Source organism: Telmatherina bonti (assembly GCF_933228915.1).
Source record: "Telmatherina bonti genome assembly, chromosome: 2".
Lineage (NCBI taxonomy): Eukaryota > Metazoa > Chordata > Actinopteri > Atheriniformes > Telmatherinidae > Telmatherina > Telmatherina bonti.
This window is the reverse complement of record NC_136620.1, coordinates 28,396,833-28,424,379: the sequence shown is the minus strand read 5'-3', so window position 1 is coordinate 28,424,379 and position 27,547 is coordinate 28,396,833. Positions and strand designations below refer to the sequence as shown.

Sequence of the window (27,547 nt, the reverse complement as noted above, 5' to 3'; positions counted from 1 at the left end):
ATCATCTCAGCTCAGATCAAGCTGATGATTCATCCATCAAGACTACTTTTTTTTTTTACCCATCAAAACACAAGACAGTGTCACTTGTATTTATTTATTATAATACTGTAGACAAGCAGATAAGCCAAATATCTGAACCAGCATCTTTACTGGTTGTCAAAGATGTAATTACATATATATAAACACGGAACATCATTTATTTGGCATTACATAGAAAAATAAGATTATTGACTGCAAGGGATGTTGACTGCATATTCTGTCCAGTTATGAGGTGTCTGTCTACGACCATGTGCACAGCATCTTCTTGACTTGCTGTAAAATAGAGAATATGAGTTGGTTTGAGATACAGTGAAAAAATTGTTAAAAATGTATTTTTCTGTGCTGCATGTCAGCTCACCAGTGTATGATCCACCGCTGTCTTTTACAAAATCCTCCACAATCAGGGGCAGGTTGGCAAAGTCGGGCTTCCGCACCAGTTCAAACACTGACGGCTTTTGAGAAACACAATTACTGATTACAGTAATTATATGCAAACAGTGTAGGAAAACATAACTGGCCAGTGATTTTAAAGAATACTAACCCCTGTTAAGCTGTAACCATAGAAAATCCACATCTGCCCTTCAGTGGCACAACACAGAGCTGAAACTCCATGTCCCACAGCACAGACAGGTTCTGCAAAAAGAAGATAAAAATATTTAAAACAGAATGCATACAGGTTTTCTACAAAAGACAAAAGGTTTTAAAACATGCCCCACACCCACTTTGTTGAGAGATAAATTGTGTGAGAATGCGGTGCAGTGATCCACTGTGAGCCAGGTCATTCAGTGCTCCAGGGCAGTCGGGAATGAGCAGAGCCTGGTATCTTGCACCTTGGAAAGATTGTCATGACATGTAATTTACAGCAGAATCAAACTCAATAGCTCACAGAAAGACAGCTAACTGTTACCAAAACAAATAATCTCACCATCTATAGATTCCAGTTTGGCTGGTGTTGCATAGGATTTCAAATTGAAGTCCTGGACCCATCTAGCTGTGCTTTCATCGATTCCTACAAAGTCTATTGGCTTCCCCTGCACGTCAAAGGCACACATGGGAACATGGCAACATACGCAAATGAAGAACTGAGATCCCATCAATGACAACATGGGAAAATTACTTATATAAAATTATCTAGTGACATGATTAACAAATAATAAAGCATTTTTAATTATGGATGTTAAAAATTAAATCAGTGAAGCTGTTTACTTTGTTTACAAAGTAAATTTAAAAAAGAAAATATATCTTAAAATATCCTATTTTAGAAAATTAAATCTGAGAAAACTTAAATAAATCGTTTGGCGTAAAACACTGAAGACAAAGTTTTTTGTTTGTTTATTTTTTTTTTTTTTACATACGATGCACCTGCCAGGGATACTGCTACGCCAGAGTCATGGAAATAACGTGCTGACGTCAGACTTTTCTTACCCCAGGTGTGGCGGTCTGCAGATTGAACGCTGTGCTACAAAGACTGAAGCACTGAAGAAAAGATTTCGCTGATACCCCTGAATAAAGAAAACACAAACATGGGAGTGGTAAAAAACGTTATGATATAAAACCGAGCTATTTTAAGCTAGCTGTGGCAAATGATGTCGTAAAGCACAGCTAAGTGCGAACAGCTTCGTTTTGCTTCAAACAAAACTATGAAAACCAAAATTGACATACCTTGAGGAGACGCACTCGCAACTATTAAGCAGGTTGGTTTCGCCGACATCTCATTAATATTTGCTTGGAGTCGATAACAAAATGTTGGCGTGTAAAACGATGTTGGAGAGGAAGTGGAGTCAGCTGACAACAACATCCGGTTTGATCTTTTCACGATAAAAGTTGAGACTAAAAGGATATCTGAGAAATTCATTGTGAATGAGAACTTTCAAGTATCTTTTATTTGCTCAACAAACAAAATATAATTGTGATATGTATTTTTAAGTTACATAGTAAATGCTTTGTATGTTAAAAAAAAAAAAAAACCAAAAAAAAAAAAAAAAAAAAAAAACCAAAGATAACACCAACTACAAATACACCATGTATTAATTCTCAAGTAATTTCTTTTTCATTAAGTGCACAATCCATAAGAATGCACTGTAATTTTGCAGTGCTGTCCAGCAGCATTAAATTGTCTGTGGTGTTTTTTTGTAGAAAACAATTTTTGATTTAATTTGGATTTTCAATACTGAAACGTTAAAAAGAATCCAAGATTAATATGGGTCATCTGTGATGTTACGGTAAAGGCAGCAAGTGAATATCATCCCCACAAGCTGAAATAAAACAGAAGGAACTTAGTTAGTTTACACAAAAATCCAGTGAACACAGGTCAGCTGCTCATGCTTTGCAAGACAATAAAAACATGGTTGTTATTCTGTTTTGCCCACTGGTTATGGCCTTACCTGGAGAAAAGCTGTTCCAATACCCACTGCCCCAAGAATATATAACTGACTCAGAATGAAGTCCTCGAGTTTCTGGATGCATCCTCCCTGAGAGCGGAAGAGAAACTTTCTGTATTACAATAAAAAGCTGTGCAGAGTAAATGGGGAACTTGTGCTACCTCCACCCTGTAGATATTGGAGGGATGGTTCCTGTGACCACAGAGTTCACCAGGAGTTTTACAGCAGCTATCAGGAACAAGCCCATGATTCCCCACTGTCTGGACCCACGCACTGTCTCTCCAGTCTGAGAAATTGTAACTTCCACAACACTTAAACTGTAAGGAGGGCAGTTCAAGCAGTTCCAAAAGAAAAAGAATGAATAATAAGAATAGAATAAAAAAAGTGGAAGAAACTTTTTAAATTGAATTTTCTGGTGTTAGTATCCCCCCCCCCCCCCCCCCCCCCCCATTTCTCCAGTAAGCAGAGAAATCAGTGTTCCACACCTCCTGTTGTAATTTGTCCACAGCCTGCGTGATGCTTTCCTCTCCAAGCTGCTGGTATTTCTGCTGCATGGTCGTCTGCAGGTTCTGTTTGAGCTCTTCATCCAGCTGTAAGACAAGAGAAGCACTTTAGTATGAGAAAAAATTCCGACTCAGACACATCTCCTCCCGTCCATAAAAATAGCCCCTGGTCAAGTTTCCTTCCTCACCCGTAACATTCCAGTCTACCTGAGCAATGCCCCCAGATAACTCAAAATATATGAGCACATATTTTGTCAGTCTCTGAACCAAACGTTCACTTCACATCGATTTGTTTAATACATACACCCTTGGTTCCTATCATAGAAAAGTGCAAAGACAAGCCTAATTTATATGAACCTGTTAGAGATATACATAAAACAGAAACATGTCACAGGAAATTACCTGGTGGCAGAAAGGGAAACACTGGAGCAAGAAAAGAGGAAAGAAAGAGCTGTGAGAATGACTGAAAAGAAGGACAAATGAAGAGCGTGCACAGAAAGGCAAACAGAGCAGGTTTCACAAAAGAATTTAGTAAATAAAGAACTATGAGAGGGTTAAACTTTGAAAAAGGATAACAGAAAATATGGAATGGTATTTATGATTGCACAATGTGAAAAGACTATACAAAACACAAACAAGGGTAAGTAGGCTTTTATAACTGTTAAATAAACATTAACTGTTTATTAATGTATACATTAGGTTAAATGTGATTAACACAGAAGAAGAAAAAGCTCCTCACCTTTTGGTAGTTAATGTAAGCCAGGATACCAGCAAGGATTTCCACAAGGAAAATGCAGAACAACAAAACCAAATACTATAAAGAAATGGAATAATACCCTATTAATACTTTTATTCATATGATATACCCATATTTTCCTCTTGCATGGCTCAGGTTCAGTCAAACCTCAGCTGTCAGACAAATGATCTCAGGTTTGACTCCATACTTTAGTATACAAAGTAAGGTACAGTTGACTTAACAAGTACAAGGTGTACATGTGCTGTAGATGCAAAGTGATCCCAAATCATCACCTCTAACCTCTATGCTTGACAGGTTATATGAGGTGTTTGTGAAAACGTGTTTCGTTTTCAACAAATAAGAGTGCTGTGCATCACAGTTAAATACCTCCGCTTTCGTCTTGTCTGTTTAAAGGACATCATTCTAGATGTTTTGTGGTCTGTTCAGATGAAGCTCTGCCAACCTAAGCCATGCTGTCATGCTTTTTTAATAAGAATGCAAACTGAAGTATATCATATATGCATTATATAGAGTATTCAATATGTATAATCTGAGATGTAGTTCTTGTTCTTTTTGCAGATTCACTTAGAATTGGACTCCCTGATCTTGAAGTGAGCCTGCTGAGACATCCAGTACTGGGAAAATTATTAACTATTTTGAATGTTGCCTACTGAGTTGTCTCTCTCATTGTAAAACTGTGAACTCATAGTGGTTTTCATATTTCTTTCCAGCTTGATAAGCAACATCCTCTCTGAGATAACTGCTAATATTTTTCCCCCTTGACCAAATGTTAACACACTAACAAACACTCCAAACTCAAGCTGCCCCAATTTCTGCTTTTACAGAGATGTTCAGGTAATTGTCTTTGATTAGGAGCACCCGGCTGCTACTTATGCTGTGATGGCAATAACAGAGAATTTATTTTTCTTCCACAAACTGCTTCTCAGTGTTGACTTGGTTTTTGTTACATTAATTGTGACATGATGTGTCTGATGTTGTTTCATGGTGTTTTGGCGTAACTGTTACATCTAGTAAAGGCTAGATGGTATTTTTTATGATCTGATATGTAAAAGCATAAATATGGCAGAGAATGTGCTTTCTTTTCCGCATGACTAAATTTGCAGATGACTACAAAAGCAAAGCATAAGTGATTCCCCAGTGAGTAAGGAATTAAACTGCATAAAATGAAGTTATTAATTGGAAAAAGTTATAGGGGGAATACTTGCATATATGGTAATAAAACGTCTGTACTTCAGGATTTGTGCACATCCCCAACCCCACTCCGCTAATGATATGTATTTCAGAGTCTGTCTTTCTTTCACTCTCTTCTGTCAGAGCAGCCGCTTGCAATGCCCTCCATTCCTCTGGCATGAGCTGCACTCTAAATCTAAACTCTTAAAGATACACTGCATGACTTTATCTGTTATATCTGACAGGCACGTCAGACATATTGAGCTTCACTGAATGCAGGCAGACTAGACAGAAGGTCACTAAGGATTAACTTTCAATACACAACTCGGTCTGGGCAACATGAGTATAAACAGGAACTTAAATATGTTTTGGCTTCTGATTCAACATGTCAAAATAAGCTTTGTTCCTAGTGTGAAGAATGACAAATGTAAACAGAAGCCATCTTTTCTGTTACAGCCAGTGTGTTGTTGGACTGATCACCTTACCACAATCAAAAGACTCCTCATCTCTTTCAGAGTTGCACAGCATCCAATTATCCCAGTCACAATCACAATGACTCCAGCAGCTATCAGGATGTAAGCTGAGGCAGAATAGAGGCTGGAATTCAATAAACTGATGTAGTCGCTTTTTTCTACTAGGGTCCACACTCCCACTGCCAGCACAGCCCCACCTGCCAGCTGAAAAAATGTCCTACGATCAGTTCAACTCAATCCAGATGCTCATATCAAGAATGCTTCACATATTTCTAAACATTTATAGCTTTGCTACTGAAGTTCAGTTATAATAGAGGCAAAACCTTTTTTCATTCACCTCATGAGACGAATTTGTTTGTCTTATCAAAAGGACATAAATCTCTGGGTGCATATTTTGTTGTTATAATAACATAGATCTTTCTATGTTTTAATCGCTAAAGGAAATTAAAATGAATAAAGTTAAGAAAATACAAACATGTTTAAACTGGATTGTGTTTTAAGCACAGACTTTGTTCAGCTATTGTAACATTTCAAAAATTCACTTTTTTTCTTACCAATGGCAGCTAAGATGATTATCATAATATGATGACAATGATAATCCATATTTCTGAACTTAGTTACACTTTACATTTTTAATCTTTATATCAGCATTTGTTAAGGTTCATTATTTTAAGTTGTTGGGGTGTATTTATAAGATAAAGTCTTTTCTTCTTTAACTTACCCAGAAAAGAATGTTGAAGAGAAAAAGTAAATATTTCAGACAAATTGTCCCACAGTTCTTTGTTTTTTCACCTCGCCTTTCCATTCTGAAAAACAACATAACTGTATACAGTAGTGCACAATCACAGAAATCATAAATAAGGAAGAAAATTATTCACTATTAAATATTCAAGTCTTTTATCCTGAGGATTTGGTAGTAAGGAGACTGAAAACTGGCAATACCTCCAAACACTGCTTTCACACCACAAGATAAGATTATCACACAGTTTTCTGCTCTGATAACTCCATGAAGTTAGAATGAAGCCCAGTGCGTGAATGTTGTATCTGACTGAAACTGGTTAGCTGCAATCTACAAATAGGATTTCCTCTCCAAGTGTGGTCTAGTTCCACCTTTGCTGTGAAAAGATGTTTCCTGGTTGAAGTTCAAACTCAGATTCAGCATAAATGAGCTGTTTTCACTGTCAGCTCTGTTGAAGCTGTATTATTTCTGATCTCACAGCAAACTAAAAGTAAAAGTGTTTTATTTTAAACCGCATCTTGGAGCAATGGAAAGAGCTCAGATGAAATCAAATATGTTTTGAGAAAAACATACTTAACGACTTGTGTCATATGTCACGCAGACAGATGTATGTCGCCTGCCTTTGTAACCTCAGCCGATACTCTCACTCTTCAATGATACGCTGTTGATTTTTTTCTTTTTACACAACTTGATTTAGCCAGTATGGTTTTATCCTAAAGTGAACTTTTCTCTGCTTCTATTTTGAGAAAACTTGGGATTCTGAGACTCATGAAAGATTCCTGTTATGAATTTGAGACACAAGTGAATATCTCAAAGACAAAGGAATAAAAAAAAATAATACCACTAAAGTTTCCAATTAATCTTTTAAAATATAAGACAGACAAACTATAACCTCAAGTAGAAACAACAACCGTCATCCTCATATTCAGTTATTTTTAACTTATTGTGTCATGGCAAAAACTGCTCTCTCTTGTTGAGCCCAAAATACTCCTACCTGATTTTAGATGGTGGACCTCAGATGGATGGTGATTATCAGGGTAATGTCTTCACAGATCCCACTAACCCCAGTGCCACAGTGCAACAATCTTTGAAGGTGAACTGCAACAGCATAGGCTCTCAGTTGAAGTTCGTCCCAAGCCTCCTACACAAGCGTATGAAGGTCTGTCCTCTTTTGGCTCAACAGGCAGCTCGCCCCTTACGGTCTACCCGGAGGACTTGCCTGCCCCCCTCTGGTTTCACATTCACATGAACTCAGCTGACATCAAAACAATTCTCTACAATATTTTAACCCAGTAATCTAAAAAAAAAAAAAAGACATGGAAAAAAGAATCCATCAATACCATATTTTATTGTAAATATTATAAATGCAAAAATATATAAAATACACAAACTTTACAGATGTTATTCAGTAAATTTGTTCGGATATAAATGTCTCATTTTAATGTCAGAACATGTAACTTTGGGACAGGATAAGTCATTGTTTGAGTGGGATGTCACTGGACCACTAGGAGCTTTCATCATCAACAGCCTATTTTTTACTTTTTATTGTAGGCACAGCAACCTCGTCGCGGAGCATCTTCAGTCAATAAAACAGCATCTTCAAGTCGTCGGTTATGTCTGGTAACCAACATCCTAAAATGGAGGAATGTAAATGAATAAATAATGTTAAGTATACCCATTCAGTTCGTATCTATGCCTGACAACCCCTGCAGAACACACACATACACTGTCCCACACAAAAAAGAAGTCACCACCTGGATTTAAGTATATGTATGGATCTAAGCAAATATGTATGTTTTGTTTTCCTCGTATTTATTCCAGAAAGAATTCCTATAATATTGGACGATATAAGACTTGAAAACAGGAGTGTCCAGCTCCAGTCCTCAGGTCACAGTGTTGCAGGTGTTTCAATGTATCCCCACCTGATTTACATTAATGAGTCATTGTGCAGATAGGCGGTTGGATCCATTTCATTTGAGTCAGGTGTGTTGAAGCAGGGAAACACTAAAAACCTGCAGAACAGCAGCTCTCGAGGACCAACTTTGGACACCCCTGCTTTAAAACTTCTATACTTTTTTTTGGAAAAAACAAAAGTGATGCAGCTGTAACTGATCAGTACTTACAGTTTTCCCAAATTGTTATGGTGAAAGTAGCTAGAATGGAGTCTGATCTTTCATGATTAGTGAGGACAACACAGTGTGGTTCTATGATTTCATGTACTGGCATGCAGATGCATTTTTATGTCCAATGAAGTGTACAGCTATGGTTCTTCATCCAATAAAGGGAAAAATATGAAAAATAATTCTAAATTATTATTTAATTTAAATCATCAGAGAAGATTATTGGTTAACTGACAGTAAACTCGCGCAGAATGATTTTCATTATTAGTGATGGACCACAGTAATTCATCATGCAACGTATAAAGTATAGTATGAAACTGTGGAATTGTGCTTTTCTATTGCCTTTTTGTTTTTTTGATCTTTTCTTCATCCCAGCCAATCAAGGCAGGTGGGTGCCCTCCCTGAGCCGGGTTCTGCTGGAGGTTTTGCCTTCCTGTTAAAAGGGAATTTCCTTTCCGCTGCCGCCTCATGCAGGATGAGGGACTGGATTGATGTCAAGATTTGATGCAACCTGTTGGTTTCTCTTAACTTAGCTATTTAATATGAATTGACTTGAACAGATGTGTCTGTAAAGGGCTCTAAGATGACACTGTTGTGAATTGGTACTATTTAAATAAAGCCTAATTGAATTAAGCTAGAAACAATCATTGCATTTAAAATTATGGACAATTACAAATAATTAACTATATTTTCAAAAAAATTCTCAAACTGTAGCTTCTAAAATCACCACATATTAAAGCCAACATTTCTTTAAAGTTGCCATAAAACAATTATAACTTTAGTGAAAGCAGGATTTATTGCAGGACTGTCATTTGGTTATATTTAAACAGGGCATGGCCATGATGAACAGCACAGAGTCCAGAGGAAGTGGAGAGACAAAACAGGGTAGATCCAAACAGTCTGGAGGAACTTAAAAGAAAAGAAAAAAAGTACATAAAAAGTACATAAAAATACATATAGAGTGAAGAAATGCATCGTCATACCCAGCCAGGTCAGTCATCAGCTGATCCATGTTATGTCCAGTCTTAGCACTGCACTCATGAAACAAAGCCTGATACTGCTGTATGAATCAAAATGAGGAAATAGAAACACATAATTGGCGTATTTTACACACTCAAACACATATTTTGCCAATTTTCATATGATATTTTTCCAAGAGCAGAAGGTTTGGCTGAATCATTGCAGAAGGTTGGATAAGTATTATTGTGTCTGACCTCTGCCAGCTTCTGACCCTCTGTTGTTGTCACTTTTCTGCTGTGACTGTTTTCCAAATCCAGTTTATTCCCTAGCAGCATCAGCACAGTACCTTCACACATCTTGTCCTGGAACAGATATGCGACATACAGTATTACAGTAAGCACTTAACATCACAAACAGTGATAGGGACAAATGTTATCAAATACCATAAAATGAAACAAAACAGTCTTTAAAACGTCATTAAGAGATGTCACTTGTGTACTGAGATTCTTACAGCTCCTTTTCCTTGATAACTCGTATGTGCATTCAAATGACTGTTTTGCATATTTTTACATCCAACCATCCACAATAACTCCACTGGCTCACCTTAACAGAGTCCATCCATCCTCTCACTGCGGTGAAGGAGGCGGAGTCAGTTATGTCATACATGGTGAGGATGCCATCAGCCTTTCGATAGTATTGCTCAGTGATGCTGCGATACCTGATAATGAAATAAGAGAAGTACGATTTTAAATTGATTCAACATTTTACATTTTTATGAGCAAAAAAAAACATCTGACCTCTCCTGCCCTGCAGTGTCCCAGAGCTGCAGGGTGATAGTGGTGGAGCTTAGTGTTAAAGTCTTCATCTGGAAATCTATCCCTAAAAAAATGACAAAGCTTCAAAGTTTATAAATCTCACCCTCCGAAAGTAAGAATACACCCAAGAAATGTTTTGTTTTGCAGCATAGTTTGTTTTTAGTACATATGACACTATCTTCAGGTCCAATGCAAGACTGAAAGATACAGAAGATCATTCCTGCCAGCAGCCATCAGCCTCCGGAACAAGACCTCCTCAAATTAATTATTATTATATACTGTAATATTGAATTTCCCTTTGGGGATTAATAAAGTATTTTTCATTTCATTTCATCTGAGAATACAAAACCATAAGTCTTGTATCACCAACCTTTCCTGCAACAAAACACATCCAAATCATAGCCAATGTTCCCCAGTGCTTAAAAGTGGGGATAAAACGCTGAAAAATTATGCTTTCATCCAACTGCTGAAAAACACAAATAACACTTTAAACCAAAAACGGTCTTAAACCTTGATACATTCGTTCCTAAATCTCCATTCTAGTTTAACCTCAGTGCAATGTGCATGTTCTTTGGTTCGCTTCAGTTTCTTCTTCTTTCATTCTAGCGGTCACGTAAGCTTGCAACCTGCACGCATGTCTGGGCCATAAATACACACTGCAGTTGGTCGTGTGTCATTAAATTGAGTCGTCAGTAGAGGAACAGTAACTTTAAGCATCTGTCAGACAGAGTAGACACATAGAGAAGCTTATCCTCCCCAGGGGAAGTATACCCGGGGCCTCCCGCTGTGGGGCAGGTCAGAATGTGCCTCACTGAGGTGACACAGAGTGAGTACCTTCTGAACTCCACTTACTGATGTTACGTGTTTTTGGAGGATTGCTTTACAGGCTACCCTCTTCTTATCTCAAGACTATAATATAGTTGCAAAAGTTTTCTTTTTTTCCTCTTTATTCATTTTTCAAGAGTGAAAATCTGGCATGGATACTTTTACATGACATTTTTTCTAAAGGAAACTGTAGAAATATGGTTACAAGTAGCATTGTCTCTTGACTTTGACCCGTTTGAAAATTGAAAAGATGCTTGAAGCCCAAAAACCAGGGCGCTTACAGAAGATGGGGTTATAGACGAAGCTTCTGAACCTCACATTGTCCTGAAATGGTTCAAATTGGTATTTTAGTATTCATTAGCACTGATGTATGCAGATAAAATAACACCAAACTACACTGGAAAAGTTTTGAAATTTTTGAGTGTATTCAAACTTTTGGAAGGCACTTTGTGTGCGTATGTATATATATATATATATATATATATATATATATATACACACATACATACATATATATATATATATATACACACAAAGTCAGTCAAATGTATACAGCATAGTAAGAGAAATACTTACCAATAGTAGAACTTATTTGATTGTTGAATTGTCCTGTGCAGCAGTGCTGGATGAAGGAGCTCTTACCTACTCCAGAGTTACCCAGAAATACCACCTTGAACACTTGTTCAGGACTGAGAAATCTAATCTACATTTCAGGCAAAAGGGATCAAGCAGGACAGAACAATAAAAATCTTATATTTCAATATTATTTATACAAATTCAAGAAAAGGGTGAGTCTGTAAGCTGCTATAATGAATACTTTCTTTTGGTGCAGCGTGTCATTAAATTGATAGTTTGATGGTAAAACTGAGATTAAATATTTCCCCTACCTGAGTTTGTTTCTGGTGAACATTTTCACCCCTGACTCTACATGACGGTTGATGTCTCTTGGATGAAAATGTCACCGCTTTCTTTTTCTCCAGCTTCAACTCATCGGAGGAGCTCAACTGTCTTTAGAATCAGTGAATACAAAAGAAAATTAATGGCTTCCTGCAGCCATCTGCCTCATCGCTGCAAATATGACAAATGCACTGGATCATACAAACCTCTTCACTGGCTTGTCCTGCAGTAAGTAGTTACCTATGATTGAACCTTTCTTCAGCAAAGGCTTTATGACGTTTGGATTCTACAAGATGTGTGTGAAAAGTGAAGCAAAAGATATTTATGAGTAGAATTACAATTTTTCAGCTGTATATAAACCTTTAGTTTTACTAACTGGGCTACAATGATGCTACGTTTCAGAGCATTAGTGAAGTTTTTCTATCTACAAAGTGGGACTGAAACCCAAATGTGAGATTTACTCTGATGTAAAGAAGCTTAACATCACATTATTTTACAACAATACATTTATTTGTTTATGAATGGAAGACAAAAGCAAAACAAAATATAACCAATTAGTATTTTCAATGTTGTTCTAAAGACAGATTTTTCAATAAAACAGAATTCAGTCATTGGTGTTTTTATGTAGAAAAAAAATCAATAAAGGGCAAAAAATTCTGAAAAATATTTACAGCAAACATTTTAACAACATTTTTCTTTTATAAATTCTATCAAGGAAAGTGGATAAGACATGCAAAAAAACAACAGAACGGTGCAAAATTAGCAGGAAGTCATTAGTTTGTTAAGTATTGACCCATTTTAGTTCACTGGGATAAATGCTGCCTTGTTCAATTTAACTAATAAACATAAATTACACATTTACTTTTAAGCTTACACAGGAGGCAATAAATGTCTGTTCAGCACAATTCATCATTTTACTGACCACATCCACAGGAAAATAACAGTGCAACTGAGAAAAATCAAGAACTAAATAGCAGCAGCTGTCCATATAAATAATAATCGTCCAGAGGATGAAGGAAAGCTCAAAGCTTTCTGAAACTTAGCTTAGGTTGGGTAGACCTGCTGTGTCCACAGGGTACGAAGGTCCTCTCTGAAGTAATGAGTTAATGGTGAAGGTGGAACAACAGCGTGTCTGTGACTAACCCTCTGCTGTGATTGCTTGGCATCTCTCTCGTCTCGCAGCAGTCTGTTCATATCCCTGTTGCAAAATGAACATTTTTTTTTTTTTTGTCATTTTTATTCAAGATCCAATTTCATTCATTCATCCATTTTCTAAACTGCTCAACCCAATTCAGGGTCACAGGGAAGCTGGAGCCTATCCCAGCAATCATCAGGCGAGAGAGACAGAGGGTACACCCTGGACAGGTCGCCAGCCCATTGCAGGGCCAACACAAAGACAAACAACTATTCACACTCACTCCTAGGGACAACTTATAGTGATCAGTTAATCTAACATGTATGTCTATGGATGGATACACAAATAAATAAATAAAAATAATAAATAAAATGATCTTCTCTCATTCACCCTCCTACCTGCCGTAAGTGGGGGGCGACTTTTCATTTCAAGTTCATGTCTTATCTTAATCACTGTACTTTACTGATATGTGATGCTTCCTTCTCCTCTATGTTTTTCCTGTATTGTTCAGTTTCCAGCGTTGTATGGTATTACCCTGCCACTATGATTTAGGGTTAGGTTAGAACAGCCTGGCCTTTTGTGTATCTCCTGAGTCGTACAGCTAATGCTTGGAGCCTTTGGCAGATTCCAAAGCCTCAGGTGTGTTCATCTGGCTGTATCTCTTGGATAACCCTTTTGTGGTTGTACGTTTATGGAGTTCTGACATTTGACTAACCAGAAACCTCCATGTAGGCCTCCAACCTTCATCTGTTGACCAGGCATCGCCAGGATCACTGCTGCTGTACTGGATATCAGCTCATTGGTTTCAGTGATGGTCGCAGCAGGGAATGCATTCACATCAGCCAGAAGACTTTCTGGTGGTACGTCACTCATTCTTGCTCGTTGGTGTCAAGGTTGACAGGTTCTCATCTTAGCTGTCTTACCGGTCAGTTGTTGGTATCAAATCTTTGGGTCTCTTCTAATCCGTCAGTATGTTTAAAGTGCTGGATCTCCTCAATCTCTAACTGTGATAACAGTTGCCATTTGTGGATTTTGGAACACTGAGCTACAAGTTGTTTTGATGTCATTGTCAAATCTGGATACTGAAGTATCCATATATCGCTCATCCTCTTCATGTAGCCCCCCTCTCAAAGATTACGAAGTGTCGTATAATTCCAACAGTGCCTTGTTAGCATCTCATCTCCAGTGCCATCTATTTCTTCAGTAGCCCATTTCTCACCATATAATTCTGCTCCCTCTGCGCTGGGCAGACAGGAGGGTCTTGCCTAAGGGCCCCACTATAAGGTGTTAATATTTGCCCCCATTGTATTATGCACCATTGTGGAATCAAACTTGGGCCTCAGTTGTATGCCTTACCAATTGAGATATTTTCTTGTCATAATCAGACATTTCTATTTGAGGGTTGATTTTTACCAAAAAAACAAAAAAAAAAAAAAGTGATTTAATCATTTTTTTCTTCTTCTTCTTATTTCTTCCCACTATCATAAAACCTAAATATGTTCACATTTTCAGAAGAGCCATTTACATTTACTGGTCATAGGTAAAAAGATTTCATTTAAATCAGACATTTTTACACTTGATTTAAAACCTGTTTTTGTGTTGCTTGGCAACTAAATCTTGACTTATTAAATACTAATTAAAATGCTATATTCAATAAAAATGTTACCAGTCACAATCACCGTTTCTATTTCAGTCCATTCTTTAGAATATAAATACAGATTTTATTTACATAGTACTTTTTAAGGCACTCAAAGCGCTTTACATTGAATCATGATTCAATGTAAAGCACTTTGTAAAACAATGTAAAATAATGGACATTATTCATTCCGTAAGCCACACATGTAGCCACAGCTGCCCTGATGGAAACACGGCAGTAAATCTATACCAACAGGCTCTCTGACCACCACCAAACAGTCATACAGCAGCAATGTAAACATGTGAAGCAAGTAGCGTGACGTATCTTGCCCAAGAATATATAGACATAGTGAGTGGGGAAGTGAGAAACAAACTACCAATATCCAGTCTATTGTACAAACCACTGCCACTGATGTACTGTGGCTCAAGTGGGAGAAACTTTAACTTAGATGTACAGTTTCTTCCTACTCAATCCAAAAACTGTCTTTGAAAACAAAACATGACTTATATGGACGAACAGCACCAGTTAGAAAATACCTTAAAATCTCCAGTTGTTTCAACAGGCTGTCCTTCTCTTTCTTCATGTTTCTTGACACCTTCATCACGTTTCTAAAGTAAAAAAAAAAAAAAAGAAAAGACCATTCACATCTACGTATGAATTTGCCAAATTTTAATTAATAAGCTAAAAGCTGTTTTTGTACCTAAGCTGTGTGTAAAGTCAGGGTTTTTTAATGTAGCATGTTCCTTTATCATAATAAACAGGTAAAATATAAAACAAGGTGCTTTTAAGTGTCTTGAGAAATCAATGAGGGTGAGGATTGCTGCAAATAAAGTATATAGCTGGATATGTTTTAAGAGAAATGGTCTTAAACCATTTTTTTTGCCTTTATATTAATTAAATTTTTTAAAAAAAAGAAGAAAAAAAAAAAAAGAAAAAAAAAATGGCGCTCACCTTTGTCTGGCCACTTGTTCCTGAGCAGCGTTGTTGTGCAGCATGCTGACTTGGCTCAGAGCGGCCTGCAGCTGCTCTCTGCTGCTCTCCACCTGCTCCTGTAACTGTGTGTTGAGACTCCGCAGCTGCTGGTTCTGCTCGTTCATGTTCACTCGCTCACGGCTCAGCTGTCTGACTCTGGTCTCCAGCTAAAAACAAGGACCTGTCAATATTGAACACTTCTCAGAAATGATGTCCGTATTCGGGGCGTACCCACCTCTTTCTGTTTTATCAGCGTATTCTCCAACTCTTGCTCTCGCATCCTCAACTCTTCTTCAAGTTGCTGCCCTCTCTGCTTCTCTTTAAGACTTTCCTTCATTTTACAAGGAAACAAATTCAATAAATTCTAATAAATACAATAATTGTTTTTATTAGATAACTAAATGGCTTTAACTATAAAGTACACATCTGTACCTGAGCCAGCAGTTTCTCCCTCTCCTCTCTCATTTGGTTTTCCATTTCTTCATAAATGGAGCGGACAATCTGGTCGTGTTCACTCTCCCGTCTAAAACAAAACAAATAGCAGAGGAATAAATTCACACAGTCCAAAAATTCTCAGTTAAAGAGGAGAGATTTAAGGTAATATGGTAAAGCAGAGACCTGCGAAGAGCTTGTTCCAGGCTGTCTCTTTCTCTGAGGGTGTCCTGTAGATGGGACACGATGTGGCTCAAGATGCCCTCCAGGGCACTCAGCAGCTCTGGTCTGTCTGTCTGAAGCTCACACCACAGAGAGCAGAGCTCCTCCTGACTGTCACACAGTGCAACACACAACTGTTAACTCAACAAATCTAACCATAATCATACAACCTTAGGTTTTACATGAAAGGTATAAATGACAAACTTAAGACAAATATGTGAATTTTAAAGGATCACTATGTAGATGAGCTTTGAGCTACATATTTGGAGAAGTCAGTGGTTGTGATAAAAGTTAACAGTTGTAAAATTCTCAGCAAAATCTTACTCTTTGAAAAGTTTGTCAGCCCCAAGCTCTGTTAGTATGTTGAAAAATCTGATTGCAGTTGGGTCCTTTGACCAGTCTATCTGGTCTCCATCCTGCTCCTCTTCATCCAGACTCCGCTCGGTCATCTCCTCCAGCCCCATCAGGTCACCTGTACAACAGAAAGATAGATGGCATGTTTGGTAATCATCTGTATTATTGTGATTTGTCAACACAGCACACTCACCAAGCCCTGTGTTGAACTCAGCAGGAGTGAGAAATCCATTGCTCTCTCGGTCCAGACTTTCAAACACTGTCTCAAGCTGTTCAGGGGAGAGCGGCAGCTCCTCCTGAAGCCTCTGAAAAAAAGAAAACAAGTAGAAAATGAATTCAGGACAAAGATGTTTTTAATGTAGCTGTCCTGTACTTGCAGCATACCTGCATGTCTTGTTTTGTGATGAATCCTTTCCCTTCTTTGTCACACAAGACAAACAGCTCTTTAGCCTTGCCCATTGTCTCCTCCTGCAGGCTTAAAGATGCTGTCTCCTTGGTGCGAGGTGAGGCCAGGGGACTACGTCCCCAGCCCAGCCTGGGACTCCCAGCTGATAGGCTCCGTAGTCTGGGGCTCACTGGTACAGCCTCACCACTGCCTTGACCAACCAAAACTTCATCATCAGTCAGCCACTTAGACATTCCTGTAAAGAAAAAAAAATGAGATGGGATGAATTAGTCAATCATTATGGATGGGCTTAATGTACATATTAACCTTCTGGATTGACATCTGGTTTTGAAAACATGACTTGTTTAATTATTTAACTGGTTACAAGAAAATCCGTTTAATTGATTTACATTTCTGATAAGACAGAATGAATATAAAATCTTTCTGGATCTTTTCTCCCAAATCCTAGACTAAATTGTGAGAAGCCGGCTGTGCAGCTCCTCCCTTCTCAAACATTATGTGCAGAACAAACTAACTACTGTGACTACACACACTATCAACAGCTGTCATGATCAGCTGCTAGATCCCTCTGCAAAATTGCTTAAGCGAACTAATATGACCGGATGTTATGAAGGAAATCATTTTCAACTATGTAATTAATACAAGGTGTAACATATGGCTTCATGCAGCACAACCAGCTGCAGCTATTGTTTACTTAGTTGAGGAAATAATTAGTCCATTATTGTGCACCAGGATGTGTAGAGTGTAAAAAACAGGATGGTGTCATATGAGAGGAATTATACGTTCCTAAAAGGGAGGGTGGATAGCTGTGGGAGAGGAGATGCAAATTAAACATTTGCTGTTGTTTGCATTGTCAGAGCTGCCACGATTGCAAACAAATTGTGCTCTTAGAGCTACAGAGAAATCATTCCTCTTTTCAGATGTACATTTATACAACAGTGATTTGTGGTCAATCTAAGTAATTAGTTTTACCGGTGGCTGTCATTTTAGTAGGTCCATAATATTATAAATCATAAATTGTTAATATAAGTCATCAACAAAGTGATTGCACACAATGAACTAGGGTTAGGAGAACTCATTGCCTGGTTTTCCGATTGTCTCTCTAATCCTGCAATCTATGACTGCATAAAAGCTTTTTTTTTAAAAAAAAAAAAAAAAAAGGTAATCATAGCAAATAATCCATCTGGGAAAACTTCCAAACTAAGTGACAGAGCAGAACTTAAGATAAGAAACTTGCGTACATATAGGATTTTGTGTATCTGTCAAAATCCGCCGTGAGCCAACAGCCACGCCAAAGGTCAAATAAACTTCAATACAATTAGCTCCTCTATTTAACCAGGTTGACGTGTGGGGCTAATGCAAGATGCCCACGCATTAAGTGAAAGTGATACCGTGGGCAACACAAAGACGGCGGTCAAAATGAACCATCAAACTCGAAAGGATCTTAACATGCTGTATAACTCCGTGGGTGAACACAATATGGTGCTCGAAAATACCATGACAGATAAAAACAAGTTAAACATGAGCATCGTGGTGAAGAGCAAATGTGCGTTTACAGGTGTACCAGTCATTGATTTTAAACGCAGCCTCGCCATATACAATTAAAAATTATGCCCAATTTTATTGCAACGTTTAAAGTGTTTAAACGTTTTTGGTGTGTTTATTGCAACACACCAAAACACAACGTTTGATATTGATAATTAAGGGGAAAAAATTAACCTTACACAAACACCGCAAATTGTAATAGGAAAAATAAGGTAAACGTAGGTACATCTAAACTGCTCCGATTTACCTTGTTGTATATTAGTTCGGTGGAGTTGAACAAAGTTTGACCACTCATCTGCAGCGTACTGGTAGCAGCTACCTTTGATCACCGCACCTCATAGTTATTCCAACAAGTACGCACTTTAACCGCTAGGGGGCGATCAATTCTTTTTACTGTTACCGTAATATAGATTGTAGCGGAAATTGCCCACACGAAATGTCTTCATTGTAATAAAAAACAACATTTGAATACAATTTCTTAGAATTGAATTTTTATTTTTATTAAAAAAAAAAAAAAAAAAAAATAATAAATAAATAAATCCACACAAGAGCTGTAGGGGTGGGAAAGTTCAGGTTTTGACAGCAACAGTCTTACTAGTTTGAGATATCCCTGTTTCAACACTTTTTTTTAAATAAACAAAATACAGCATAAAAACGGAAGTAATACAAAAGATAAACGCTTACATTACTTTAAACAAAACCACCTGAAGGTTTGAACAGCAGACATAAGGCGGTTTAGAAACAAAAAGGGAAAAAAAGATAAATAATAATAATTAAAAAAAAGACAAATTACTTTGAGCACAAAGAAACATATAGCTACATATCTATATTGCTACTAATAAACTAAAAATAAAAGCCTAAATATATCCATACATCAGTATTTTTTCAACACGCCTAATTCAAATAAATCAGATACTGAGCAGAACTTGAAAAGCTGAACCGGATGTGTTACAGCATGAAAACGTGTAAAACCTTACAGGACTTTGTCTTTTCGGGACCAAATTTGCCTCTCTTGTCTGTGCTCGAGCTAAATCTGGGAATATTCAGAGAGATTTAAGCCCGTTCTTACGGTAGGGAGCAGCGTTACCATGGAATTACGGAAATACATACGTTACTGCTGAAAAACGGTGGACGCTCCGAGCGGGCAGCAGTGTTTAGAGAGAAAATATGTAGACATTTGGGAAATTGAGTTTGTTTCTGTTCCTTGCTCGGACTAGCTTTTTTTCTTTCACACGTTTTTTCTGGTGAGTATAAATCGAGTTGAACAATTGTGTAGCGGTTGTAAACGTGCCCTGGAGTTCGATGCCAGCAGCGCGATTTGTTGTGGAATAAGCCAATAGAAATTGTAAGGTTAAGTCCCCAAGTTTAACCACAATCCGGACTAAACATGATTTACGACCAGATGGAGGAAAAGGGAGTGCGGTAGACAGTAACCAGACAAGAGATTGTGATGTCCGTTTTAGTTTGAGTTGGGTCAAATCTATAATCCGTGCCTTGACCTTTACACGCCTCCCTGTGTTACAGCATGTTTACCTTACATGCATGGGTTTGCTTCTAATTTAACTGTATTATGCAGACAGCAAGTCAGATCAACGATCTACAGCGGCAGTAGGGATGGTATGTGGTTGTAACTTGGAGGTGGACGTTTTGGATTGCTTAAGTGTCCTTGTTTCTGTTCTTCTTCAGAGGTGGTGCAGCCTCAGATATGCCAACATGCAGCATTTGATATGCTCAGACGCTATTCATCTGAATTCATCACTTGGAGAGGCTGCAGTCATCACATATTTTTCATCTTGGACGGCCAACATGTTTTATGACAGAGGAACAAACTGCAGAGAAGGTTACATAAAGCTGTAACAAGGTTTATGGAAAAGGTTCTGCAGGTTTGACTGTGCCAAAAAACTTTTTGACTATTTCTAGGCTCATGTTTTTGTTCTTAATCATGTAAGCACTGTAGGCTGATGAAGTAGCCACCACTGAATACCTGGATCTGTAAAGAAAACCAGTATAAAGAAAAGAGGACTGCGACACAGGATCAACTCCAGAAGATGCTGCAGACTGGGAACTACTCCCTGGTGCTGCTGATCCAGCTGACACTGTTGGCATATGACCTTTTTGTCAACTCCTTCAGTGAACTTCTAAGGGGAGCACCTGTCATCCAGCTTGTACTTTTCATGTGAGTTTAAAAAAATATATATATAGCATGACAAAGATTGATCTAATGGCTCCATTTAATGATAGATATTAGTCAAGTGTAAAATACCAAGTATGTATGTCACAGTTGAGTATGGATGAAAAATTTAGTTGAAATCTTTTAGATTTTAGTTTGACACATAAATGACTTAACATTTTCTTCTCTAACTTTATTTAAAACTACCATTTGACTTACATGCAAATGTAATTGCTGATAGTTTGTGAGAAGATGGACTTGGACCTTTATCGCTGAATTCTATACTTTTTTTTTTTTTTTAAATCAATATTGTTTTATAATTTTGAAGGGTATCTGAAATAATTTATTCATGGCACCAGTATTTGTTTTAATTACACTTTGATTCAAACTGAAAATCAATATTTAAATACATAGTAGCAGGTAGTATATCAAATAGTACTTCTTGTCTCAACTTGTACATATAGTTTTGATATTTCTAAGCATATTAAGCCAAAGAACTCCAGACCAGCAAATCCAAAAAACAGAAAGACATGGATGACATTTATATTCTTTATATGAAGAAGATTATGAAAGAATGCCAAGTGTGTCTCTATTCACCTATTTGGCAAAAGTTAAAATAATCTGGCCTTTATCAGAGGGAACATTTCACATTTTCTCTATGAAGTTTAGCATTATTTACCATGTTACCAACTTATTTTCTAAGATGAAAAAGATCTTGTTACAAACAGCCTCATTCACCTTTGTTAGTGTTTTTATTCTCTTAACTAAGCTCCCATATTACTGTCCTACAAGCAACCCGTTAATTCTTTTTACCATCGTCACTCAATGCATCAGAAATTAGTATCACAAATAAACTACTTAAAATTGTGTTTGCAGCATCCAGGATATCGCCATCTTGTTCAACGTCATCATCATCCTTTTGATGATGTTCAACACCTATGTGTTCCAAGTTGGCCTTGTGTCTCTGCTGCTGGAGAGATTCAGGGCCCTGCTCATCTTCTCTGCCGTCTACCTGACCCTCAGCATCTGTTTCCACTGTTGGGTGCTGGTATGCTCCGTCACATCTTTATAGTTGTGTGCAAACTCAAATGGATATCAGTGTTAGTCAGAATGAAAGAAATCAGTAGAGCTGCAAGGTGTTAACGTGAAACTGCTTCCCATTTTAAATGTCTTTCCTTTGTTGTAGAACCTCAGATGGCTAGACTCAAACCGTTTTGTTTGGACAGATGGTCTTGAGGCTCTTTTTGTTTTCCAGAGAACAGGTAATTTATTCCAGAGAATGGGTTAAATTAAAAAGTACTCTGCCCATAATACACACCACTGCAGTTAGTCCTGTCAATGACTACTTCGGTCTGTTCACAGCGGCCGTGTTGTACTACTACTTGTACAAACGCACAGCGGAGTACATGGGGGACCCCCGGCTTTACGAAGACTCTCTGTGGCTTCGAGATGCTTTTGCCAGAGCTCGTCAGTGAAGATGGGACAGTTTTGAGATGAATGTCAAGGGATGAAGACAGGCCTGTCTCACACTACAAGACTCGGCAGCATCTTCATCTACTCTGAACTTTGGATCATTTCCTGAGATTTTACACTCTGAAACAAATGCATCGTTACAAATATCTCCAACAAAAAAACCTGACATTGAGAACTGATGGAACTTGCACCCAAATAGCAAAGGACGTTAAGTCTCAAAACACTGTTTACTATCTACATGCAGACGGGCAGTTAAAGGGTTTACACTGACGGGTAAGCCAAGGATGGCACCTGTAGTATCGTATTAATCAGGATGAGCCATTAATCTATGTGGCCTTATCAAACTATTTGGACTGCAAGCTGAATGCAAATACTTTTATAAGCAAGGACTTCTAAGTGAAAACTGTTGAACAGGGTTTGACTTGCCTTGGCGTGCGTTTCTTTTGGTCCTGTACCCATGAGCAAAGGGTGTGTTGCGATAGTCCTGTTAGACAATTCTGTTCTTCCTCTCAAAGGAAAAGACCATTTTTTTTTGTTTGCCTTATGTCATTTTAGTATTGTTGCTTACATGTTATGTTGATTTTTCTGTAAACTCAGTTGGATTTCGAGCAAGAATCTTTAAATTGTGTTCACTGTTTTTATTAAATAATCCTTCTCTAATTCCGGCATAATCCTTCATCACTACGGTAGTCAGTATTACACTGGAGACAAGGTGAAACAGGCGGCTCTATTTTTATCACAAAGATTACACAGGGATTGAGGTTTTAGGGGCCAGTAGTGAAACACACCACAAATAGCTTTTAGTGTCACAAAATACCTGGTTATTCTCAGACAGTTTAAGAGGCAGTGCATTTATGGCCTAGTGCCAACACTTTACAAAACTGTTAATCTGGAATATTATGAAATCTGTGGATTACTGCACCTAAAGAGTGAAAACAACCAAAGACACCAAAAGTTGTACAAATCCCCTTTACTAGTGAAATGAAATCCAGAGTCCATATGATTCCAAAACATTGCCAGTGCCATCTAATTAAATCCAAAATCCTGCATGTTGTCGATGATGTCCTGTGTTCTGCTGGAATGTGTCAGATTCTTTCAATCCAGTCACCTGATCCAGGAAAAAGAGGAAACGCAGTTAACTTCAGCTCTGATTCGGTAACAACGTGAAATGTACGTTAGTTTTAGAAGACAGGATTTTAAATGTACCTTCATACATAGATGCCAACCCACAGTAGTAAGAACAACACACCAAAGCCCATGAAAAGTGATGCCACCAGGGATATCAGCAGCTCTTTGTAGATGTCTCTTGTGTATTTTGTCGACGTCACCTCATAACTGATGAAAAGTTGAGGGAAATTCAGGCAAAAAAACAAATACGGTACTCAAGATTTCTGGAGTCTCATTGGTCCCTTAGATGTTCATGTATTAAACTTACCCTCTATTAATGAGTCAGACTGGTCCTCACTGGCTTCCTTTAATTATTTTTAATGACTTAAATATAAAATTATTTTCAGCATGGTGATGCAGATGCCTTGCCAGGACCTGATTGACACAGAATAATTCTAGATGATGTTGCATGTTCTCAATTTATTTCTTTGTGCTTTAAGTTGCTGTAATTCAACTTTACTTATTTTTGGTCCAAATTCATGGTCCCAATTCATATTAGGTTACAAGAGGGTTTAAAACAATTTGTAAGTTAAGAGATGAAATGGTTCATTAGCCATTAGTAGTTTGAAATATAGTATTGTTTAATTTCTGAGCTTGTGCACAGGCTGAGAAGCAGACTATCTTCAAACAAATTCTCTGCATGCTTTTGTTCCTGAGAACCTCTTTTCACAGAACTACATAGTACTTGCAGCATTTCCACTGTGGTTTTGGGTAGAGTTGCGTAGAGGTTTATTCGTGTTTTGTTATGTTTTCCCCAAATAATTTCTGTGAGGCTATCGGGTAGTCTAGTTTAAGTTCTCTTAAGTAAATTTTTCTTTCACTGGGTGTCTAGATTGTTATGAGTACAGTGTGCTCTCTTAAAACAATCTGGATCGGAGGAGACACATTTGAATAAAACTATTACCAAAATTTACCATTATGGGAAAAAAAACAACCCAAAATGTCTGTGGAAAAGCTAAGAACCTTCAATGATCCTACAGTGTGTAGAAACACCTTTTGGAGCAATAATAATCAATGGGAAAATCCTTTTCTTTGATATTTTCAGTCTCTCCCATTGTTGTGGTGTAATTTTAACCTTGTTTGTTTTATGTACAGTGCCTTGACTTTTGCTGAAATTTATTTTAAGTTGTGTTGAGTTTGAAGTTGGGTCTCTGACAGAACCATTGAAACACCCCAATCCCCTTTTCAGCAATTCTGTTGCAGCTTTGTTATCTTAATCTAATTATGCTGTAATTAAATGTCTTAGGCCTACAGAGTCAGAGAAGTAGCATATTGTTGTTTTTTTTTGTCTCTGAAAATGATAATAAAAAAAACAAAACAAAAACAACCACTCCTTAAAACCTTTCCAAGACTGATCCCAGAATTGGTATCTTTTTAAATATTGTTCATGTCTTCCCTCCTTGGCATTGTATTAACACACAAACTTGAACCAGGAAATTCCCAAAATATCTGTTTTCATGGAGACACTTACATGGGGTGAAGATAAATTAATCAAAATCTGATCAGCATTTTTCAGCAATTTACCTTAATTTTTATACAAGCAGTAAATTTATACCTTGTTTTTCTCACAAGTCAGCATTCTGAATTTTTTCTGTAAAATAGTTAAACGAGAAAACATGCCAGGTATGAGGGTTCATGAGGGTGTTTTTCCCTAATTGTCAGACCTACTACAGAAGTTTTAAGTGATGATATTTCAATTAATTATTTTAAAATGGTCTGCATTCTTTTTAAATCACATTTATTTTAAACTTTGCCTTAAGGTCAAATAAATATATGAACACATTGACTTAAATATCTACATTTACTTTTGTTCCCATGAATTAGTTTATCCATCATGTGCACCCTTGTGTCCCATTTTTTTTTTTTTTTTTTTTTTTTTTTTTTTTTAAGTTTATAAGTATTGTTAAAATTCTGAAACAATAAACCCTATAACAACAGTAGTATAACAACAGTAGAAGGGGAATTCTGGAGACATACCTGTATAGGTATCTGACTGAAGCTTTGTGGCACTGACAATCAAGCAGTTTCTTTAATCTTAGCAACCAGTTTGGTATATATTGTACACTTATACAATACAACACCATGGTTATGTCATCATAGATTCACTTATAGGACATTGGATGACTTCTGCAAAGATAATCACATTATGCTTAACCTTATGTAGTTTAATAGTTGGTTGATTCTGCGACAACTTAGTGGTTATTCTGAAGCCACCCTCATTCTTGCCAACAAGGACATAAACGCAGGATGCGGGAGAAGTAGAGAAAGGATACACGAAGAACCAGGCGGTGAAAAATGTGCCGATGGCCAGCAGAACCACAGTGAGGTGGGGAAACACAGCCGGGTTCACCGGGCTGGTGTATCTGGTCATGGCCTCGAGTTCCTGCAACCACAGCAAACAAAGCCCAAACACAAAGCGTTTAGATACCTTATTTTATCCTCTAGTCATCACACACTGAGTGCACCGTTTTGTCATTTATATTATTTTTTGTTTTACTATTGTGTAGCAGATGGCTTGTATGTTTTAATTCCATCCCATTTATACAGCGGTTAGCAAAACTGGCACGAGACGCTACGTTATTTTGCCTGCTACCGCTGTTTTTATAAAGATGCAGTATTGCTTCATTCATTAAATAAAAACAGGTAATTGTTAAGCCTACCAATATAAATTAAAGCTGAATATATAAACACAGTAAAAGTAAGCAATTCTCTACCATTCTGTAATGAAGTGAGGCTTCTGCAGCTATCGTCTCGGAGGAAAAGGCCACGTACTGACTATTCCTTCCTGGTTTTGACGTACGGTTGACGTAGTGAGAGATTTCCCCCTCAGGATAGACTTTCAGGCATATCTTTTCATCGGGTGTGCGTTCTTAACCTTGCTCTTTTGGATTGCAGATCATATTAAATTATATAATGTACATAATTCTTTGACAGTTTTTTTCCATCACGTCACAATCAAAAGTTTATTATGGATTATACTTTAGCGCATTGTTTAGTGACTTACCACCTGAAGAACTAAGCCAGGGTTTACTACAAAGCATTTAAAGCTTCATAAACACTTTACTGCCACCTGGTGGTATGACTGTTTTACTATTGGATCGTACAGGAAAAAAAAGTCCGACAATGCAATCGCCAATTTATTTACTGCAGGCAATCATAGTATTACAGCATATTTTTCTGAAAAAAAACAAAAAAACAAACCACAACTCAAAATATAACGATAAATGGGCAATAAAATAGTGATATTAATGTAGTCATCAATTTTAACCAAATGTTTTTTTTTTTAACAAATAATGCTAGAATTCCTAATATGTGTCTGTGTTTTCATGCTTATCAATCATTTTCCAGCTTAAAAAACTAGAAATTAATATATTATTGATAAAAAAAAAAAAAAGAACAAAATACAATAAAACATATAAGAAAAAAAGAGCATTGGTAGTAATACAATGAAGCAATACAGTTAATACACTTTTACCAGAGTATGTGACACCAGTCTGGTGCATTGGGTACAGTAAAAGCAGTTCATATATACAGTGTAAATGCTACAGTGGCTTCATTATACTAGCTTGTGCATTATAAATAAGCTTTAAAAGTACACATCACCTACAAAGGTACATGCGAAAGCATTGTAGTGGGTCTTCATAATCTTTGTCTTGTGGCTGTTTGATGGCTGTTCTTCCTATTTATTGTTTATGTTACATCTGAGTTATGCTGTTGCATATTTTTATTTCGGATCATAGACACACGAATAATATAAATTTAATAGCAACTTTAAACCAAAGCATTGTGTGTGACATGAAGGAAAACCAACAAAAGGTAAAACAAAAAGAGATTATAAGTCACTTATTTTAAAATGTTATCATTGCATAGTCTTAGTTTTACATACAAAGGGGAAAAAACAACATCTGCAGAAATATGAAAGAGTATCCAGTGTATCTATGCTCATGGGGTAAATAAGGTCCCTGTCAACTGTATGATCAATGCACTTCCCTCAAGGTGGCAGTGCATCATTTTCAAATGATTGGGTGTGCACCTGAAGTGATATCATTTATTACCTTACCAGCATTGTCCACTTATCAAAATACAATGTAAGCTATTCCAGTGTTTTTTTTTCTTCTAATATTCTCAGTGTAGAACTTGTATTTCAACTATCAGATGCTCATAGGTGTCAGTGTAAAAACATGTTCATTTCTTGTGATTTGTTTGATCATCCAGTCACATGTGTCTTCCAGTGATTCTACAAAAATGAGTTTGATTCAGGGGTCGTCAAATTTACTGTATGCCATCACATTATGAGTTATCTCTATGTAGACATGTGCATAGACATTTCACATGTTTCATTCAGTGTCATAACTG

At 37.2% G+C, this 27,547-nt stretch overlaps 4 protein-coding genes across 5 annotated transcripts; 1 reads left to right on the top strand and 3 right to left on the bottom strand.

Annotated features, from left to right (window-relative positions):
• Nucleotides 1-80: 80 nt before the first annotated feature.
• Nucleotides 81-7,220, bottom strand: gatd1 (glutamine amidotransferase class 1 domain containing 1). Of its 2 annotated transcripts, XM_079260915.1 has the most exons (11): nt 7,057-7,220; nt 6,045-6,129; nt 5,336-5,527; nt 3,663-3,737; nt 3,326-3,346; nt 2,906-3,010; nt 2,582-2,737; nt 2,424-2,510; nt 1,702-2,294; nt 1,465-1,541; nt 1,013-1,070 (listed from the first exon to the last, which is right to left on the bottom strand). In XM_079260915.1, exons 2-9 carry the CDS (start codon nt 6,126-6,128, stop codon nt 2,235-2,237), a joined length of 780 nt encoding a protein of 259 aa, XP_079117041.1. In that variant the 5' UTR covers nt 6,129; nt 7,057-7,220; the 3' UTR covers nt 1,013-1,070; nt 1,465-1,541; nt 1,702-2,234. The 2 variants fall into 2 exon arrangements, with proteins under 2 accessions (XP_079117040.1, XP_079117041.1); XM_079260914.1 differs by lacking the exons at nt 2,424-2,510; nt 2,582-2,737; nt 2,906-3,010; ... (3 more) ...; nt 6,045-6,129; nt 7,057-7,220 and adding exons at nt 81-312; nt 398-491; nt 581-672; nt 762-869 and having other exon boundaries at nt 965-1,070; nt 1,702-2,222.
• Nucleotides 7,221-8,976: 1,756 nt separating this feature from the next.
• On the bottom strand, nt 8,977-17,069 carry cracr2b (calcium release activated channel regulator 2B; the record flags this gene model as incomplete). Its single annotated transcript, XM_079257425.1, has 16 exons — nt 8,977-9,091; nt 9,166-9,242; nt 9,397-9,504; nt 9,746-9,860; nt 9,940-10,021; nt 11,359-11,485; nt 11,670-11,790; nt 11,886-11,965; nt 12,823-12,877; nt 14,987-15,058; nt 15,402-15,589; nt 15,658-15,753; nt 15,855-15,945; nt 16,041-16,187; nt 16,401-16,735; nt 16,815-17,069. The coding sequence occupies 16 exons, from the start codon at nt 17,067-17,069 to the stop codon at nt 8,977-8,979; spliced, it is 2,064 nt and encodes a 687-aa protein (XP_079113551.1).
• A 3,360-nt stretch (nt 17,070-20,429) lies between these two features.
• Nucleotides 20,430-22,026, top strand: tmem138 (transmembrane protein 138; the record flags this gene model as incomplete). The annotated part of the gene is made up of 4 exons (XM_079254400.1): nt 20,430-20,557; nt 21,428-21,599; nt 21,738-21,813; nt 21,914-22,026. The coding sequence occupies 4 exons, from the start codon at nt 20,430-20,432 to the stop codon at nt 22,024-22,026; spliced, it is 489 nt and encodes a 162-aa protein (XP_079110526.1).
• A 951-nt stretch (nt 22,027-22,977) lies between these two features.
• tmem258 (transmembrane protein 258) lies at nt 22,978-25,979 on the bottom strand. The gene is made up of 4 exons (XM_079248942.1): nt 25,906-25,979; nt 25,465-25,574; nt 23,231-23,359; nt 22,978-23,132 (listed from the first exon to the last, which is right to left on the bottom strand). Exons 1-3 carry the CDS (start codon nt 25,906-25,908, stop codon nt 23,233-23,235), a joined length of 240 nt encoding a protein of 79 aa, XP_079105068.1. The 5' UTR covers nt 25,909-25,979; the 3' UTR covers nt 22,978-23,132; nt 23,231-23,232.
• Nucleotides 25,980-27,547: the final 1,568 nt, after the last annotated feature.

Coding starts and splice junctions, on each gene's coding strand:
- gatd1 (XM_079260914.1), bottom strand. CDS start 1,894: ATGAATTTCTCAGATATCCTTTTAGTCTCAACTTTTATCGTGAAAAGA. Junction 1,071..1,464: donor TGCAGACCGCCACACCTGGG/GTAAGAAAAGTC, acceptor TTTGACGTGCAG/GGGAAGCCAATAGACTTTGT. Junction 673..761: donor ACAATTTATCTCTCAACAAA/GTGGGTGTGGGG, acceptor TTCTTTTTGCAG/AACCTGTCTGTGCTGTGGGA.
- tmem258 (XM_079248942.1), bottom strand. Junction 23,360..25,464: donor TTCACCGCCTGGTTCTTCGT/GTATCCTTTCTC, acceptor ACTTTTCATCAG/TTATGAGGTGACGTCGACAA.